The 17270-nt window shown below is 38.4% G+C and overlaps 1 protein-coding gene across 1 annotated transcript in view; it reads right to left on the reverse strand.

The window, feature by feature from the left end:
- ANKRD31 (ankyrin repeat domain 31) overlaps positions 1–17270 on the reverse strand; it is a 168002-nt gene that overhangs the window by 102457 nt on the left and 48275 nt on the right. The window contains exons 9-12 of the mRNA XM_064273145.1: positions 13515–13795; positions 11886–11995; positions 9758–9913; positions 2855–2997 (exon numbers count right to left, since the gene is read on the reverse strand). Of these exons, the coding sequence (XP_064129215.1) occupies positions 2855–2997; positions 9758–9913; positions 11886–11995; positions 13515–13795 (690 nt within the window). The remainder of the gene's footprint in view (positions 1–2854; positions 2998–9757; positions 9914–11885; positions 11996–13514; positions 13796–17270) is intronic.

Consider the following 17270-nt stretch of genomic DNA (forward strand, 5'->3'; position numbering starts at 1 on the left):
ATGAGTAGAAGCTAGAAGAATTTTAGGCGCATGGTAGCAAATACCTGGATTACCTTGAATAGGCTATTGGTAGAAATATGGATGTTAAAAACTCTGCCAATGAGAGCTCAGGAAGAAGTGAGGAACACAGTATAGAAAGACTGTGTCATCTCAGAGAATATATATATCATCATAAACAGGATGTTGGTAGAAATATGAATGTTAAAGGCATTGTTGCTGAAGACTCAGAAGGACATGAGGAACATGTATTGGAAACCATGGAAAAGGAGATCCTCGTTATATGGTGGCAGAAACCCTGCTGAACTGTTTTGTATAGTTGTGCGGAAAGCAGAACTTGTAAGCAACGAACCTGGATATTTAGTTGATGAGATTTCCCAGCAAAGTGCTGAAGAAGGTGCAACCTGATTTCTTCTCACAGCTTATAATAAAGTGTGAAAATAAATAAATAAATTCAGGGAAGAACTGTTAAGCAAAAAGAAACCAGCACTTCATGATCTGGTAAATTCTCAGCCTATCTGCATTGGAAAAGATCCTAAATTTAGGAGATTCACTATTAAGAAAGAGTGTTTTGGAGAGAAGACCAACGGTGTGGTTGGACAATTTTTGTTACTGTTGAAGAGATTAGGCATGTGACTTATAGATCCACTCAACCATCTCAGCAGAATCCAGGAATAGAGATGGAATTATCCAGGAAAGATGTGTGAAGGACCCTTTTGTCTAGTGGCATGAATCCCCGTGATATACATGTGAGAACCACAGATTTTTTGTGAATGTGATATCAGCAAAAACACTGTCAGCTTGGACTGAGATGGACAGAGACAGAATGAAATGAAGGACTGCAAAAATTCTACAGGCAGGAAACAGACTGATAAAACTACTCAGCTAAAAACATGTGCTACCCTTAAAGAAAAAGGAAGGATAACATTGAGGGCAGGGCCTCAGGCTAGCAATTAGTGAAGGCTAACATCTGGGTATGAAACCAACAGAGGAAGACCAGTCAGAAACTTAATATGGATATCAAAGAATGAGATAGTCAAAGAGTCTGATAAAAACCACTGTCATCCTGAAACGGTCCAGGAAACTATGTACATGGCCAAGGCTGTGTTCTCTGAGGGGCAACTGGAGTAGAAACTTCTGAATTACTAGCCCCTGGCTGAATGAAGGCCAAACTCCCTGAACAGTGAAAGCAGTCTTCAAGCCACACCAGGTCCAACAGCAAAAAGTAATGACCTTTCTGGTTTAGAACTTGGAGATAGATCTATAGATATTATGCAATTTGAATAGAGAGAAAAAAACAATAAAGAAAAATGAACTGAACCTCAGAGAAATGTGGGACACCATTAAGTAAATCAGCATATACATAATGAGTCCCAAAAGGAAAGGAGAAAGGGGCAGCAAAAAAATACCTGAAGAAATAATGGATAAAAACTTCCCAAATTTGATGGAAAATATTAACTACCTTTCCAAGAAGCTGAACAAACTCCAAATAGGATAAACACAAAGGAATATACACTCAGACACATCACAGTCAAAATGCTGAAAGCCAAAGATAATCCTGAAAGCACTAAGAGAAAAATAACTTATATCAACAGGAACTCCAATAAGACTAATAGCTGATTTCTCATTACAGAAAACTGAGGCCAGAAGGCAGTGGGATGCCACAGCCAATGTGCTGAAAGAAAAAAGCTATCAAACAGGAGTGTCATATCTAGCAAACTATCTTTCAGAAAATGAAGGCAAAATCACCTGGTGGTGGATGGTCATCCCTGCACATTTGTGTAGATGTCTGGGGGGAGAGAATTCTGTGACACATTAAAAAAAATGTAAAACTCCCTAAACTTTCCTAAAACACTGTTACCACACTAAGAAGGGATATGCACTGTTGGTCCATGCCATAGCAATCTGCCCCACCTCTACCTGTGTGGGGCATTTCTTCTGCAAGTATCTAAGCTGATCTTTCTGAGCTCAGTTCATTAGCTCCCTTTCCCACCCTAGGAGTTCTGAACTTAGGGGAAACTTCCAATACCTGAAATAAAAAACAAGATATTTTCAGCAAATGTCTCAGCCCCCCAATGCAGTGCTTGGACCAGAAAAATTTATAGGAAGCTCACAGCATATGTGGTTTCTGAGATAAGCTCATGTACTGTAACTCATATTATTTATTGTTACCATTTATTGCAGTTACTATTAACCAACTGGTGTGGAATTACAGTATTTTGAAATTTTAACATGCAATACAACTGTGCTGATGTGTACTGGCTGATCATTAACCCTGAGAGGATCTCATGTCTTATGTTGACTCTGAAAGTTACACCAGGCTCCATAAGCTGCAAACCTCCTATAAGGACTGAACATCATTGTGTAACACTCTATAAAAAGGAAAGTTACTTCTAAATCCTATAAAGTACCATATGAAAAGAGTCCCAAAGGGATACGGGTTTAAAAAATGCTGTGTAACCAAAACACGTTCTGTATAGTTATTAAAACCCAAACCAAACCAAATCCATTGCTGTCGAGTCGATTCTGACTCATAGTGGCCGTGTAAGACAGAGTAGAACTGCCCCATAGAGTTTCCAAGGAGCACCTGGTGGATTCGAACTGCCAACCCTTTGGTTAGCAGCCACAGCACGTAGCCACTACGCCACCAGGGTTTCTAAAAGTGATAGGTAATATGACATCTACCATATTAGGCACACCAAAACTCTCACACAGCAATATTTATTACAAATTCTAAGCATTCATTAGCAAAATAAGCTGAAACTGAATTCCCACATGTTTTTAAATTGCTTGGTTCCAGAGATTTTTAACACTTGTAGAATAAAGTGCTTGATCTGTAACAAAAGCATCACAGTACCTTATAATGTCCACTCATCACAGCATCATGCAGGGGGGTAATCTGGTACTTTCCTTTGATGTTTACATCTGCTCCACCTTTTAATAGTTCACTTGCTACCTGATAAAATCCTGCTGCACTAGCTTCATGAAGTGCTGTCCAACCTATAAACAAATGGTATTTGTTTATATCTGGTATCTTAATAATATTTTGTGCTTAGTTTTAAATTCTAGGGTTGTTTCTTTAAAATATTTTGAGTATATAAGACAAGATAATCTCATCATTAAACAACCTTGCATAATTTGGTAGGTCTAATAATCTGAGGGACAAATCAAATTGCCAGACTCCCAACTTTGTTGTGGAAAAATATGTAAAAAAAAATATTTGAACTTATTGATCATCTCAGCAAATAAAAAGGCTATAAGGGTACCATTATCAGCCCACCGAGAATGCTATCTGTAGACCGCTTTTCTGTAGAGAATATAAGGGAGAAAAAGCCTTACTTCTAGCTCAGAGTGCTTCCATTAAAGCATGCCAGCTTACAGGACTACCCAGAAGTCAGTTCAAATGTATGTACCTCTTTTTCTCCTCGTTTACAAAAAGCTATTTACAGAAGTTCAACTAACAAGCCACAAATGACTCCAAGAAAACCGGACATCCAGATAAATAACTTTTTTGTTGTTGTTGTTAGCCAGAAACAACAGTGTAAGTTACACACATTTATTAACGCACTTAGCCACTACGCCACCAGGGTTTCCCTTTTTGGTTTTTTTTTTTTTTTTTTGTATTAAATTCTAATAAATCATATGATAGATGTTAAGAAAACCTTAAAACTGCATGTTAAATGTTTATTTGACGAGCTCTTTTCAGAATCTCCTCCATAAAGCAGAGTTTCTCAACCCGGGCACTACTGACATTTTGGGCCTGATAATTCTTTGTTGTCTGAGCAGTGTAGGATGCTTAGCCACACTCCTGCCGTTAACCCACTAGATGCCAGTATCACCTTTCCCCACTAAGTTGCAACAACCAAAAATGTCTCCAGACATTACCAAATGTTCTATGGTGGCAAAAATGTTTTCAGTTGAAAACCACTGCCATCAACTGTTAGACAAGGAGTTTCTCCTACAGTATTCATTTCTGCCTTGGGGAAGAAATGAAGAGCGCCAAAAAGAGGAAATACATAGTTAACAGAGATCATTTTTCCATGTTAAAATACCCATGGCTGTTTAAAGCAAAAATTGTAACATTATGTTTTAGGTTTTATAATGTATATAGATACATTTAATATAGGTAACAGCTATAGCATAAAGAATGAGAATAAATGATCCTATAAAACCAAACCAAACCCAGTGCCGTCGAGTCGATTCCAACTCATAGTGACCCTGTAGGACAGAGTAGAACTGCCCCACAGAGTTTCCAAGGAGCACCTGGTGGATTCGAACTGCCGACCCTTTGGTTTACAGCTATAGCATTTAACCACTATGCCACCAGGGTTTCCAAATGATCCTATGTATGGGTGCAATGTCTTTACATGTTATGTGAAATATTACAATATTAACTCTAAGAAGACTGTGAAACATTAAAGATGTATATTGTAATCCCTAGATCAAACGCTAAACAATAACGCGAAGACAAACTTAAATCATATAAGGCACATAGGAAACAATAAGTAAAATGGCAGTCCTAAACCCAACCATTTATATTAAATGTAAATGACTAGTCACTCCAATAAAATGGCAGAGATTGTCAGAATGGATAGAAAAAAAGGAAAGCAAAACCGTATACTATCTACAAGAAACACACTTATAAAGACACAGGTTGAAAATAAAAGAAAAAAGGTATACCACATAAACAGTAAACATAAAAAGGCTAAAATGGCTATATTAAATTATATACTGTAGTACACAACAAGGGGCCCTAGTGGCACAGTGGTTAAGCACTCAGCTGGTAACCAAAAGGTCTGCAGTTCAGCTGCTCTGTGGGAGAAAAATGTAGCAGTATGCTTCTGTAAAGATTACAGCCTTGGAAACCACATGCAGTAGTTCTACACTGTCCTATAGGGTCGCTACTGAGTAGGAATTGACTCAACGGCAACAGGTTTTTAGACTTCATGACAAAGTATAGTACTAGAGATAAAGAGGTACATTTCAAAATGATAAAAAGGTCAATTTATCAGGAAGACATGACATTCACAGCTTTGTATGTACCTAATAACAGCTTCAAAACACAAGAGGTAAAATTGACAGGACTAAAGGGAGGAATAGATATCTCTATAATTACAGCTGTGGAGATTTTAACACCCCGCTCAGGAAATGAGAGACCAACTAGACAAAAAATCAGTAAACACACAGACACTGTGAACAACATAATCAACTATCTTCATCCAATTGCCATTTATAGAACACTGTATCCAACAACTCAAGAATAAACATTCTTTTTAAGTGTACATGGAATATTCACTAAGAAAGGCATATACTGAACAATAAACCAATTTTCAGTAAATGTAAAAGTGTAAAAGGATCAGAATCATACAAAGCATATTCTCTGACTGCAAGGGAATTAAACTGGAAATCAACAACAGAAATACACCTGGAGAATTCCCAAATACTTAGAAATTAAACAATATATTTTTAAAAACCTTGGGTCAAAGAAGAAATTATATGGGAAATTAAAAATATTTCAAACTGAACAATAATGAAAACAAAATATATCAAAATCTGTGGGATATAATTAAAGTAGTACTCAGTGGGATATTTAAAGCTTTAAATGCTTATATTAGCAAAAAAAGGTACAAAATTGTTACCCCTTTAAAGAAGCTAGAAAACAAAGTAAATTGAAAATAAGTAGAAGAAAAACGTCAAGAATCTATAAAATATAAAACAGACTAACAATAGAGAAAATTAAAGAAGTAAAAAAAAGTTAATTCTTAAAAAAAAATCAGTAAAGTTGATAATCCCCTAGTTTAGACTATTCAAGAGTAATGAAGGAAAAAAGGGAGAGAATGAGGGAGGAAACAAATTAGCAACATAGGGAATGAAAGACAAAGCATCCAGGGTGAGCCACAGACATTAAAGGGTAATAGGAGAATATTATAAATAACTTTATTTATTTATAAATAAATAAATAACAACGTAGATGAAAAGGACTGTCTTAGTTATCTAATGCGGCTATAACAGAAAATACCACAAGTGGATGACTTTAATAAACAGAAATTTATTCTCTCAGTCTAGGAGGCTAGAAGTCCAAATCCAGGTTGCCAGCTCCAAGGGAAGGATTTCTCTCTCTGTCAGATCTGGGGGCAGGTCTTTGTCATTGATCTTCCCCCTGGCCTAGGTGTTGCAGGGACCCCGGGTCCAAAGGACATGCTCTGGTCCTGGTTCTTCTTTCTTGGTGGTAGAAGGTCATCCTTTCTGCTTGCTTCTTTCTTTTATAACTCAAAAGAGATTGGCTCAAGGTACAACCTAATCTTGTAGACTTATTAACATAACCGTCTCTAATCCTTCCTCATTGACATGATTTAAAAAAAAAAAAACCGTTGCCATTGTTCACAACACATAGGAAAATCACATCAGATTACAAAACAGAGGACAACTGCACAATACTGGGAATCATGGCCTAGCCAAGTCGACATGTATTTTGGGAGGACACAACTGAATCCATAACAAGGCCAAACTCCTCGAAAAACAAAATTTATCAAAACAGACACAAGATGAAACAGAAAATCTGAATAGCCAATATCTGTTAAAGGACTTGAATTTATTATCAAATCTTCTCTTGAAGAAAACTATAGGCCCAGATTGTTTTACTCCTCAACTCTGTCATATATTTAAGGAAGAAAAAAAAATCCAAACTTACACAAACTCATTTAGAAAATAAGAGAGAACACTTCCTAACTCATTTTATGAGGCCTGCATAACCCTAATACCAAAACCATAGACATTATAAGAAAATAAAATTAGAGACCAATATTACTCATGAACATAGATACAAAAACATCCTAAACAAAATATTAACAAATACTGATACCAAAACCAGACTAAAGTATTACCAAAAAAAGGAAGAAAGAGAATTACAGACCAATATTGCTCATGATGAGAAATGTAAAAATCCCTAAATTGTTAGCAAACCAAATCCAGCAGTACATAAAAAGGATGACCAAGTAGAGTTTATCCAGGGAATGCAAGGTTGTTTAACACTGGAAAATCGACCAATGTAATTCACCATATTAACACAATAAAGGAGAAAAATTATACGGCCATTTCAGTAGATATAAAAAAAGCACACAACAAAAACCATCATCCATTCCTGAAAAAACTCAGCAAATTAGAAATAGAAGGCAACTTTCTCAATCTCTGGGTGGAGCAAAGGGTTAAGTGCTCAGAGCTACTAACTAAAAGTTGGTGGCTCGAATCCACCCAGAGGTACATGGGAAGAAAAGCCTGGTGATACACTTTTGAAAAAACCAGCCACTGAAAACCCTATGGAGCACAGTTCTACTCTAATACATGGGCCACTATCAGTTGGAATTGACTCAGTGGCAACTGGTCTTTCTTGTCTTATAAAGGAAAACCACACTAAGCCCATTGATGTTGATTCCAACTCATAGAGACCCTATAGTATACAAAAAACACCTATCGCTAACATCATGCTAAATGGTGAAATATGATGAAATACAGTGGCTGACCTGGGTATGAGATTGAGAATAATAGCCTGTTAAAACCCTGTCTGTAGTGTAAACCTAGGCCTTGCTAAAGTAAGCACAAGTAGTCCCCAACTTACGACAGCGTTCTGTTCTGAGTCGGTTCTGACATAAGTTGAAGATCTTTTTTTTTTTACTTTTTATTATCAGTATCTCTATAAATTCAATCTTTATTTGTCTTTGGGGGTTGAAATATTACATATAAACTTAAAGATATAGTTTAATACATACATAAAAAATACACAAATCATAAATATCTACTCCGACAATGAAGAATAAGACAATGTTGGCATTTTGTCAGTTGCCATAATAACTCCATCTGGATCATCCCTGGGAATGGGGGTGGCGTTCCTAGTTAGAAAATTAGTGAGAGTTGTCTGTATGAGAGTTGTTTGTATTGATCCTTTTCTTTTTTTCTTCATATATTTCACGGTACCATCTCACTGTTTCCAGAATCTGTCTACTGACTTTAGCAAAGCAATCCGCATTTGGGTCCATGTTTTCAAGCAACTGATGCCCCTGATTTAGTCCAGAAAAACTTTAGCTAACACTTTCACTGTAAAATTTTCTGACAACTGTCCTTTTTCCTCATTATTTCTTTCTTCTTCAGCAATCCTGATCTGTCAATTCCCCTTCTTCATGATTTATTAGCTGTTTCACATTGGCAATATCAACAACTTGGCTTCAAATTAGCAACAGATGCTTCTGAAGATACGAAAACGTTGAATAAGATCACGTCATAGGCCTGGTCTACAATGAAGTTGCTGTCAGTGCAGTAATGATGAAGTTGGAGTCGGGTAACAGCTGTCGGGCAAGTGCTCAGTTCAGCTGCCATACGTTGTTACTGCTGAACACTATCTGCTAGGACTCTTGACACTGACACCGACTTGACTGTAGACCAGGCAATAGCCTGTTATATGGCAGTGTTTAGAACAGTAAATTATAACACTGAATATCTGTGAGTGAGCATCTGAGAATGATAACATTAGCCAATTACGCACTGCAACACTGTATGTAGTACATATTACTAACGATAAGATGTACGAAAATAAACAAAAAAAAAAAAAAACGGCAGTCATAAGTACAGTTCATTGTAACTCGGATATGTCTTAAGTCGGGGACTACCTGTATTAGGGGTGCACTTGTAATCACTGGCTTGCCCATGGACTGTGCTGTGCAATCTCTGCATACTGTAAGATTTACTGCACTTTTTCATAAACTGAGGAAGTTTAGGAACAGTAGGAAAAATCCGAATACAGGCAGTCCCTGGATTACAAAGGAGATCAGTTCATAAGTCTGTCTTTAAGTCAAATTAGTAGGTAAGTCGGAACAGGTACATATGGTTCTTATCTAGTTTCAGTTAGTCAAACGTTTGTCTTAGTATACAGTATATATTTTAACTTTCTATACACATAAAACGCTTAAGAAATGCTTCCAAACTACACAATGTTTTCGTGAGCATCAAAAAGTAATGCATACGTTTTTACAAGCCATTGCATTTAACTTGAAATTTTAATGTAACAGGCTTTATGGCAGTCCGTTCTTAAGTACAAGTTGTCTGTAGGCCATACGTTCGTAAACGAGGGACTGTCTATACTCCAAAGCACCATCCAGGCTGGCCCAGCCTTAAATGCTTAAGTGCCTTTAAGGAATCACTCCTTTCCAGTAGAACATGTCAGGCTACCCCAACAATGAAGGTTGCAGGAGAGATCCAGGGTTTGCCAAGTACTGTTTCGAAGGCCCCTGTTCTGCCTTCTCTACCTCGTACTCTATTATCTCTACTTTCCTGGCCATTGCTCCTGCTGTAAATCTACCATTTTATCATCAATTTGCCCTTGTGGCTCAGTGTACCATCAGCCTCTTCCAGCTTTTGACTTCATTTCTCTTCCATGGCTTACTACATCCAAGGTTGAGTCTCACAGTAACAATGCCTATGCAAAGCCAGTCCCAGGAACCACCCTTCTGTGTGTGTAACGCCACTACACACGGCCCACCTGATGGGCCCAGGATGGCATACTCTTTGAAGGAGAAATATAATGTTCTATTCCCCTCTTCTCCCACTACCTTGCCCACATCCCTGGGAGATGATGGTAAAGATCTACCTAAGCAGGAAAATTGGTTGAAAGCTTTCTATTTAGGGCTTGCCTTACGGCAGTTGCACTATGCTTTTCTAGGACTTAGCTGAAACTACACACCACTCTCGTAATAACTGTAACCTCACTCACCAGCATAACTTGGCTGATTTACATTTCCACCTCTTTTTATACAATGATGAACAAGGTCAACATCATTTTGCAGAGCAGCCCTATACAGTAAGTTCTCTCCAAAAATGTTTTTCCGGTTAATACTGGAAAGAGACATCTTACTCATCTTCATTTTTCCTGAAATGGGAGAATGAACAAAATAAAACAAAGCAATCCTTATTTGAAAATCAGGAGGAATAGAGGAAACAGGTTGGGTCCAATCAGCACTCTGGAAGTGAGATATATTATGAAGAGTATTTCATTCATTAACACAACTATAATGGTATCTACATATAAAAAGTTTAGGTAATGTCATTTGTCTCTTTCAAAAATATTTGTAGTAAATTATAAATCATGATAAACAGTTTATGTTGACTGAAACCCCATGAAAGGTGCATACGTGAGAAGACTAAGATTATTTTCTTAAAAGTTCTGGTGAAAAGTTATTATTTAAATCTGGCGTATAGGGTCGCTATGAGTCAGAATTTAAATCTAGATACTTAATAAAATGGTATGATACCAAAACATCTTACAAAACCACAAGGAGAAAACTGTCAGAGGCTTATAAACAAGATACAAAAACTAAACCCAGTGAGATCAAAAGGAATGCTAAATTTTCTTCCTTTGCAAAAAATGATTGTTATGAAATTTATAAATAAAGAGCCATGACCTTAATCTGTGCACTAGTTTTCATTTCCTAAGCCAGGAAATGCATGATCAAAATAATTTTCCAGATGATGCATAAAAACCAAACCAAACCCCGTGCCGTCGGGTCGATTCCGACTCATAGCGACCCTATAGGACAGAGTAGAACTGCCCCATAGAGTTCCAAGGAGTGCCTGGTGGATTTGAACTGCCGACCTCTTGGTTAGCAGCCGTAGCACTTAACCACTACGCACTAAGCATCAACTATCCACTACGCCTCCTAGAATACTGAGACTTCTCATTTAGGTGCTCCACAACTTGTCACTCATTTGGTTATTCTGAATTTCAGAAGAGCTTTGATGACAGCTTTTCCAATTTTGATCTAGTTAACCTGCCCCATCCTAAAACCTCACAAAGGCAACTGAGTGCTGCAGAAGCTTTCTTAATGGATCACAATTTAACTGGTTTGCCTTTTAATTAACTCCTCCCATTCAGTCCCACTATTAAAAAAAAAAAAAAATATGCTGAACATTTGAGCCTACCTTCACCCACCTGAGGCCACAAAGCATTTTCTTCCCACCAGGTAAGTTTTATCAGTAGTCCCTACTCCCAAGTCTGTCTGTGCTAATTGTACTTGCTATTGTAACTAAGTAATTTATTAAAAATAACAAATTAAGATGCAGAGAATACAAAGGTTTTCAGTTTCAACTATGACTAACTGTCCTGACTTGCCCTCCCTCTATAAATAACTAGAACACTACACAAAATACAGGGGTCCTGCTGGCCCAGTGGTTAAGAGCCCAGGCTGCTAACCAAAAGGTTGGTGGTTTGAACCCACCAGCAGCTCATTGGAGACCCTATTGGGCAGCTCTACTCTGTCCTATAGGGTTGCTGTGAGTCAGAGTAAACTTGAAGGCAATGGGTTTGGTTTTGGGTTTTAAACAAAATGCATGGGAGGAAAACCTTATTTTCAGACATTGGAAAACAAGCATTTCAGATCTGTGACCCCTGAAAGAAGGGAAACAAATGAGGTAAGCCCTATGGTCACCCCGGCTTTCTGTCTAGAGGCACTTTCCAGACCATAGCACAAGGAGGAAGGACCCAAGTAGACCAAGGTGCTTTGCTGTGAGGAGACAGAGATTAGAGTTTGGGGAGGCAGCGGTAGCTAGAGTTTGCAGGGCATGGCACAGAGATAAGAGTAGGCAAAAGCACCACAAATCTATGAAGGGGCTCCTTGAGTCATTATCTGAATACTAAACTGCTCATGTGTAAGGTTAAATCTCCATGAGGCTAGCAAAAACAACTACCGAGGAACTGTAAACTAAAAAGATGAAGTCCCAGTTACGCTATTAACAAGCTGTTCAGAAAGTTAAGACATATAATCTCTGAATCCTTTCTAGTACCAGAATTGTTTCTATAAGTTATTTACACAAAGAAATAGAAAAATAATGAAAACATGCCTCACCATTTTTTGCTGCAAATTTTTTATTTTTCCTGATCTGTTCTCCACTCTTGAGTTTAAATGAATGTACAGTCTTCCCTTCACCTTTGGTCCTTAAAGCAGAATCCGGCATGCTGGAAAAATAAATGTTTTTAAACTTACTATAATGTTCTCTACAAACATTCATGGACGAGCATACCACATTTTGACTAAAATTTTGAAACTCGAAGGTATTTTATTGAGCTACTTTCATGTGGCACAGCAGTTTTAAATATAGAGACGGCTCCTGGGTAAACTGCAGGTAATTCTCTTACAGGTATGCCAATCACTATGGCTTCCAGCCTTCTCTCTGGGCCACCTGTGGGCTTCTCTCCTCTAGGGAGGGACAGTCACCTACAAGTATGAGCATTCTGAGACTCCTGTCCCCACCCCCTCTAAGTTGGCATGCCACTATCCACTCCATTTCTCAGCTAGGGGAAAAAGTGGCAGGCTCTTTTTAAAGTAAAAAGGGTTTAACATATGGTATGGCACTGATCAAAAACTACAGAAGTAAATACCAAAAACCTAAACCGAACCCATGGCTGTTGAGTTGATTCTGACTCATACTGCCCTACAAGACAAAGTAGAACTGCCTGACAGGGTTTCCAAGGCTGAAATTTTTACAGAAGTAGATTGCCACATCTTTCTCTCACAGACTGGCTGGTGGGTTCAAACCACCAACCTTTTGTTTAGCAGCCAAGCGCTTAACCACTGCACCACCAGGGCTCCTTCACAGAAATAAAGCACCCGAAACCAAAAAAGTCCCTGTGTGGCACAACAGTTAAGCACTTGAATACTAACCAAAAGGTTGGCAGTTTGAACTCACCCAGAGGCACCTTGGAAGACAGGCCTGGCGATCTGCTTCTGAAAGGTCACTACGGAACACCCTATGAAGTACAGGTCTACTCTGCACAAATGGGGTCATCAGGAGTCAAATTCAACTCAACAGCAATTGGTTTGGTTTTGGATTTGGTACACTGACCCTGTGTCTCCAAGCATAAAATTATCTATAAGGTCTTTAGCATTATCTAGAAAGAACAACTCTTAACCGTTCCTGTCAAGTCAATTCCAACTCATAGTGACCCTGCAGGACACAGCAGAACTGCTCCATAGAGTTTCCATGGAGCACCTGGTAGATTTGAACTGCCGACCTTTTGATTAGCAGCCATTGCACTTAACACTATACCACTAGGGTTTCCAAAAACGCCATCAAGACGATTTCAACTCATAGAAACCCTAAGGACAGAGTAGGACTGCCCCATAGAGTTTCCAAGGAGCAGCTGGTGGATTTGAACTGCCAACCTTTTAGTTAGCAGCCAAGCTCTTAACCACTGCTCCACCAGGGCTACATACTTTGGACATGTTGTCAGGAGGGATCAGTGCCTAGAGAAGGACATCATGCTTGGCAAAGTACAGGGTCAGCGAAAACGAGGAAGACCCTCAACGAGGTGGTTTGACACAGTAGCTACAACAATGAGCTCAAGCATAACAACAATTGTAAAGATGGCGCAGGACCGGGCAGTGTTTTGTTCTGTTGTGCATAGGGTCGCTATGAGTCAGAACCAACTCGATGGCACCTAACAACAGAAAGAAAGATATAATTTAATAATATACCTAGAAGTCTTAGTTAAAGATTTGCTGTTTGTTCGATGCTCACAGCTAAGTACTTTCGGTAAGATTTTCTCTGGGATCTTATACATATCATGTGTGTGCTTTCCAGCTTTGTCTACTTTCAGTTTTTTCAGTCTCGACGATCTCCTTAACACACATGGAGTTTCCTGGTCAGAGGTATTTTCCACTGGATTTGAATCTCCCTTATTATTTAGTTGATCATGAGAGGTGACATTTTGATGAGCCAAAGTTTGCAACCCAAATGCATCTGGGCCTTCTGGAGTCTGTAATAAGATGTAAATACATCCATAAATAATTACAACACTGCAAAAAATGTAAGACTAGAAGAAATTAAATCTTGTCGGGTACCTTTGTAAATGTAAAAACAGTAAATGCCTCTTATAAGATCAAAGTATAAGAATTCATAGACATGTAAATTCAATGAAAAATTTTGTAATAATTAATGCAACAAAGGACCATGTAGATTCAAAAGCCTAGGGTAAGAGCATAGGTAAAAATGATTTTTATCGATATTCTTCCTTAAAATTCAAGGGCAAGCCTAAGGTCACTGTGGGTGCTTTAACTACACAGGAAATGGGTAGTAGGAAACGATGGGAGACCCATAAAAGCATAAGATATGTCATACTTGGCCAGATCAATGGGCTATTCAGCCTGGTATTTTATTACTGACAGCAGAGTAAGTGATATTTTGTGGGAGAAGATAGTATATAACCACCATTACATTGATTTTAGAAGGTTAACAGTATATTATGAATGGCTCTAACTTCCCCCTTAATAATCGATCATAGATTTAACATTCATAGAGAATATTTATTTTTCATACCTATCATCTAAACTTTTCTGGAGCTCATTTATATATCCACCTTATAAAACCTCTCAAGGTAATAAGTTCCATATTTTTATTGTTGTTGCTGTAGTTAGGTGCCATCAAGTTGGTTCTGACTCATAGTGACCCCTAGTACAACAGGACGAAATACTGCCTGGTTCTGTGCCATCCTCACAATCATTGCTATGTTTGAGCCCACTGTTGCCGCCACTGTGTCAATCCATCTCATTGAGGGTAAAAGAGAATTTGTTCTAAATAAATGTTTCTACTTTTAAAAGGGTTTGATTTTTTTGTATTTTCTTTTTTGAAGGTTTGCTAAGTTTGTGCTCGCTCTAGCCATACCAATCATAATTTCCTGTATTTTACTCATATTCCCTCTTTTTAGACAAAAATACTGAAATGTTAATTTATTTTCATGCCTCATCCCCTTGGTTTTTTTTTTTTTTTTTTTTAGTCCAATTATCTGTTTTGAGATTTATTGGAAACCCTGGTGGTCTAGTGGTTAAGAGCTATGGCTGCTAACCAAAAGGTTGGCAGTTTGAATCCACCAGGCAATCCCTGGAAACTCTATGGGGCAGTTCTACTCTGTCCTTCAGGGTCGCTATCAGTTGGAATTGACTCAATGGCAACGGGTTTGGTTTTTTTTTTTTGAGATTTATTGACAATTGTGTGGAGTATTATTCCAGGTGTGTATGTTGCAGCATCCACCACTCATCTGTCAGTTTGTCCTACTGTGGTGGCTTGTGTAATGCTGTGATGTTGGAACCTATGCCACCAGTATTTCAAATATTAGCAGGTCACCAATACAGCAGAGCTTCCAGCCTAAGACAGACTAGGAAGGAGGGCCTGGTGATCTACTTCTAAAAAATTGGCCAGTGAAAGCCTTATGAATAGCGGCAGAACGCTGTCTGATGTAGTGCCGGAAGATGAGCCTCTCAAGTTGAAGCCCATTGCCCTAGAGTCTATTCCAACTCATAGCGACCCTATAAGACAGAGCAGAACTGCCCCACAGGGTTTCCAAGGAGCAGCTGATGGATTTCAACTGCAGACCTTTCAGTTAGCAGCCGAGTTCTTAACCACTGCGCCTCCAGGGGTCCTCTCAGGTCGGAAGGCACTCAAAATACGACTGCGGAAGAACTGCCTCCTGAAAGCAGAGTCGACCTTAATGACGTGGATGGAGTAAAGTTTTCGGGACCTTCATTTGCTGATGTAGAATGCCTCAAAATGAGAAGAAACAGCTGCAGACATCCAATAATAACTGGAACAGGGAACATACGAAGTATAAATCTAGAAAAAATTGGAAGTCATCAAAAACGAAATGGAACACAAAAAGATCATATCCTAGGCATTACTGAGCTGAAATGGACTGATATTGGCCATTTTGAACTGGACCACCATATGGTCTACTATGCCAGGAATGACAAATTGAAGAGGGATGGCATTGTATTCATCATCAAAAAGAACATTTCAAGATCTATCCTAAAGTACAATGCTGTCAGTGACAGGATAATATCCATACGCCTACAAGGAAGACAAGTTAATGTGACTATTATTCAAATTTACGCACCAACCACTAATGACAAAGATGAAGAGTTTTACCAACTTCTGCAGTCTGAAATTGACTGAACATGCAATGAGGATGCATTGACAATTACTGCTGATTGGAACGCGAAAGTTGGAAACAAATAAGAAGGATCGGTAGTTGGAAAATATGGCCTTTGTGACAGAAATGATGCCAGAGAGTGCATGACAGAACTTTACAAGGTCAACAACTTCTTCATTGCAAATATCTTTCTTCAACAAAATAAACGATGACTATGCACATGGACCTCACCAGATGGAACACACAGAAATCAAATTGACTACATCTGTGGAAAGAGATGATGGAGAAGCTCAATATAGTAAGTCAGAATGAGGCCAGGGGCCAACTGCAGAACAGGCTATCAACTGCTCATACGCAAGCTCAAGTTGAAGCTGAATAAAATAAAACAAGTCCACAAGAGCCAAAGTACAACCTTGAGTATATCCCTCCTGAATTTAGACACCATCCCAAGAATAGATTTGACATATTGAACACTAATAACTGAAGACCAGACAGGTTGTGGGATGTCAACAAGGACATCATTCATGAAGAAAGCAAAAGGTCATTAAAAAGACAGGAAATAAAAGACCAAAATAGATATCAGAAAAGTCTCGGAAACTTGCTCTTGAATGTTGAGTAGTTAAAGTAAAAGGAAAAAATGATGAAGTAAAAGAGCAGAACAGAAGATTTTAAAGGATGGCTCAAGAAGACAAAGTAAAGTATTATGATGACATGTACAAAGAGCTGGAGATAGAAAACCAAAAGGGAAGAACGCACTCTAGGTTTCTCAAGCTGAAAGAACTGAGTAAAAAATTTAAGCCTTGAGTTGCAATATTGAAGGATTCTGTGGGAAGATATTGAACAAAGGAAGCATCAAGGGAAGACAGAAGGAATACACAGAGTCACTGTATCAAAAAGAACTGGTCAATGCTCAACCATCTCAGGTGGTAGCATATGATTAGGAACCGATGGCACTGAAGGAAGAAGTCCAAGCTGCACTTAAGGCGCTGGTGAAAAACAAGGCTCCAGGAATTGGTGGAGTATCATTTGAGATGTTTCAACAAACGAATGCAACACTGTAAACACTTACTCGTCTTTACCAAGAAATTTGGAAGACAGCTCCCTGGCCAGCTCACTAGAAGAGATCCATATTTCTGCCCATTCCACTGAAAGGTGATCCAACTGAATGCAGAAATTATCAAACAATATCACTGATATCACACACAAGTAAAGCTTTGCGAAGATAATTCAAAAACAGTTGCAGCAGTACATCGACAGGGAACTGCCTAAAACTCATCAGGATTTAGAAGAGGACGTGGAACAAAAGATA

Source organism: Loxodonta africana, chromosome 2 (assembly GCF_030014295.1).
Source record: "Loxodonta africana isolate mLoxAfr1 chromosome 2, mLoxAfr1.hap2, whole genome shotgun sequence".
Classification (NCBI taxonomy): domain Eukaryota; kingdom Metazoa; phylum Chordata; class Mammalia; order Proboscidea; family Elephantidae; genus Loxodonta; species Loxodonta africana.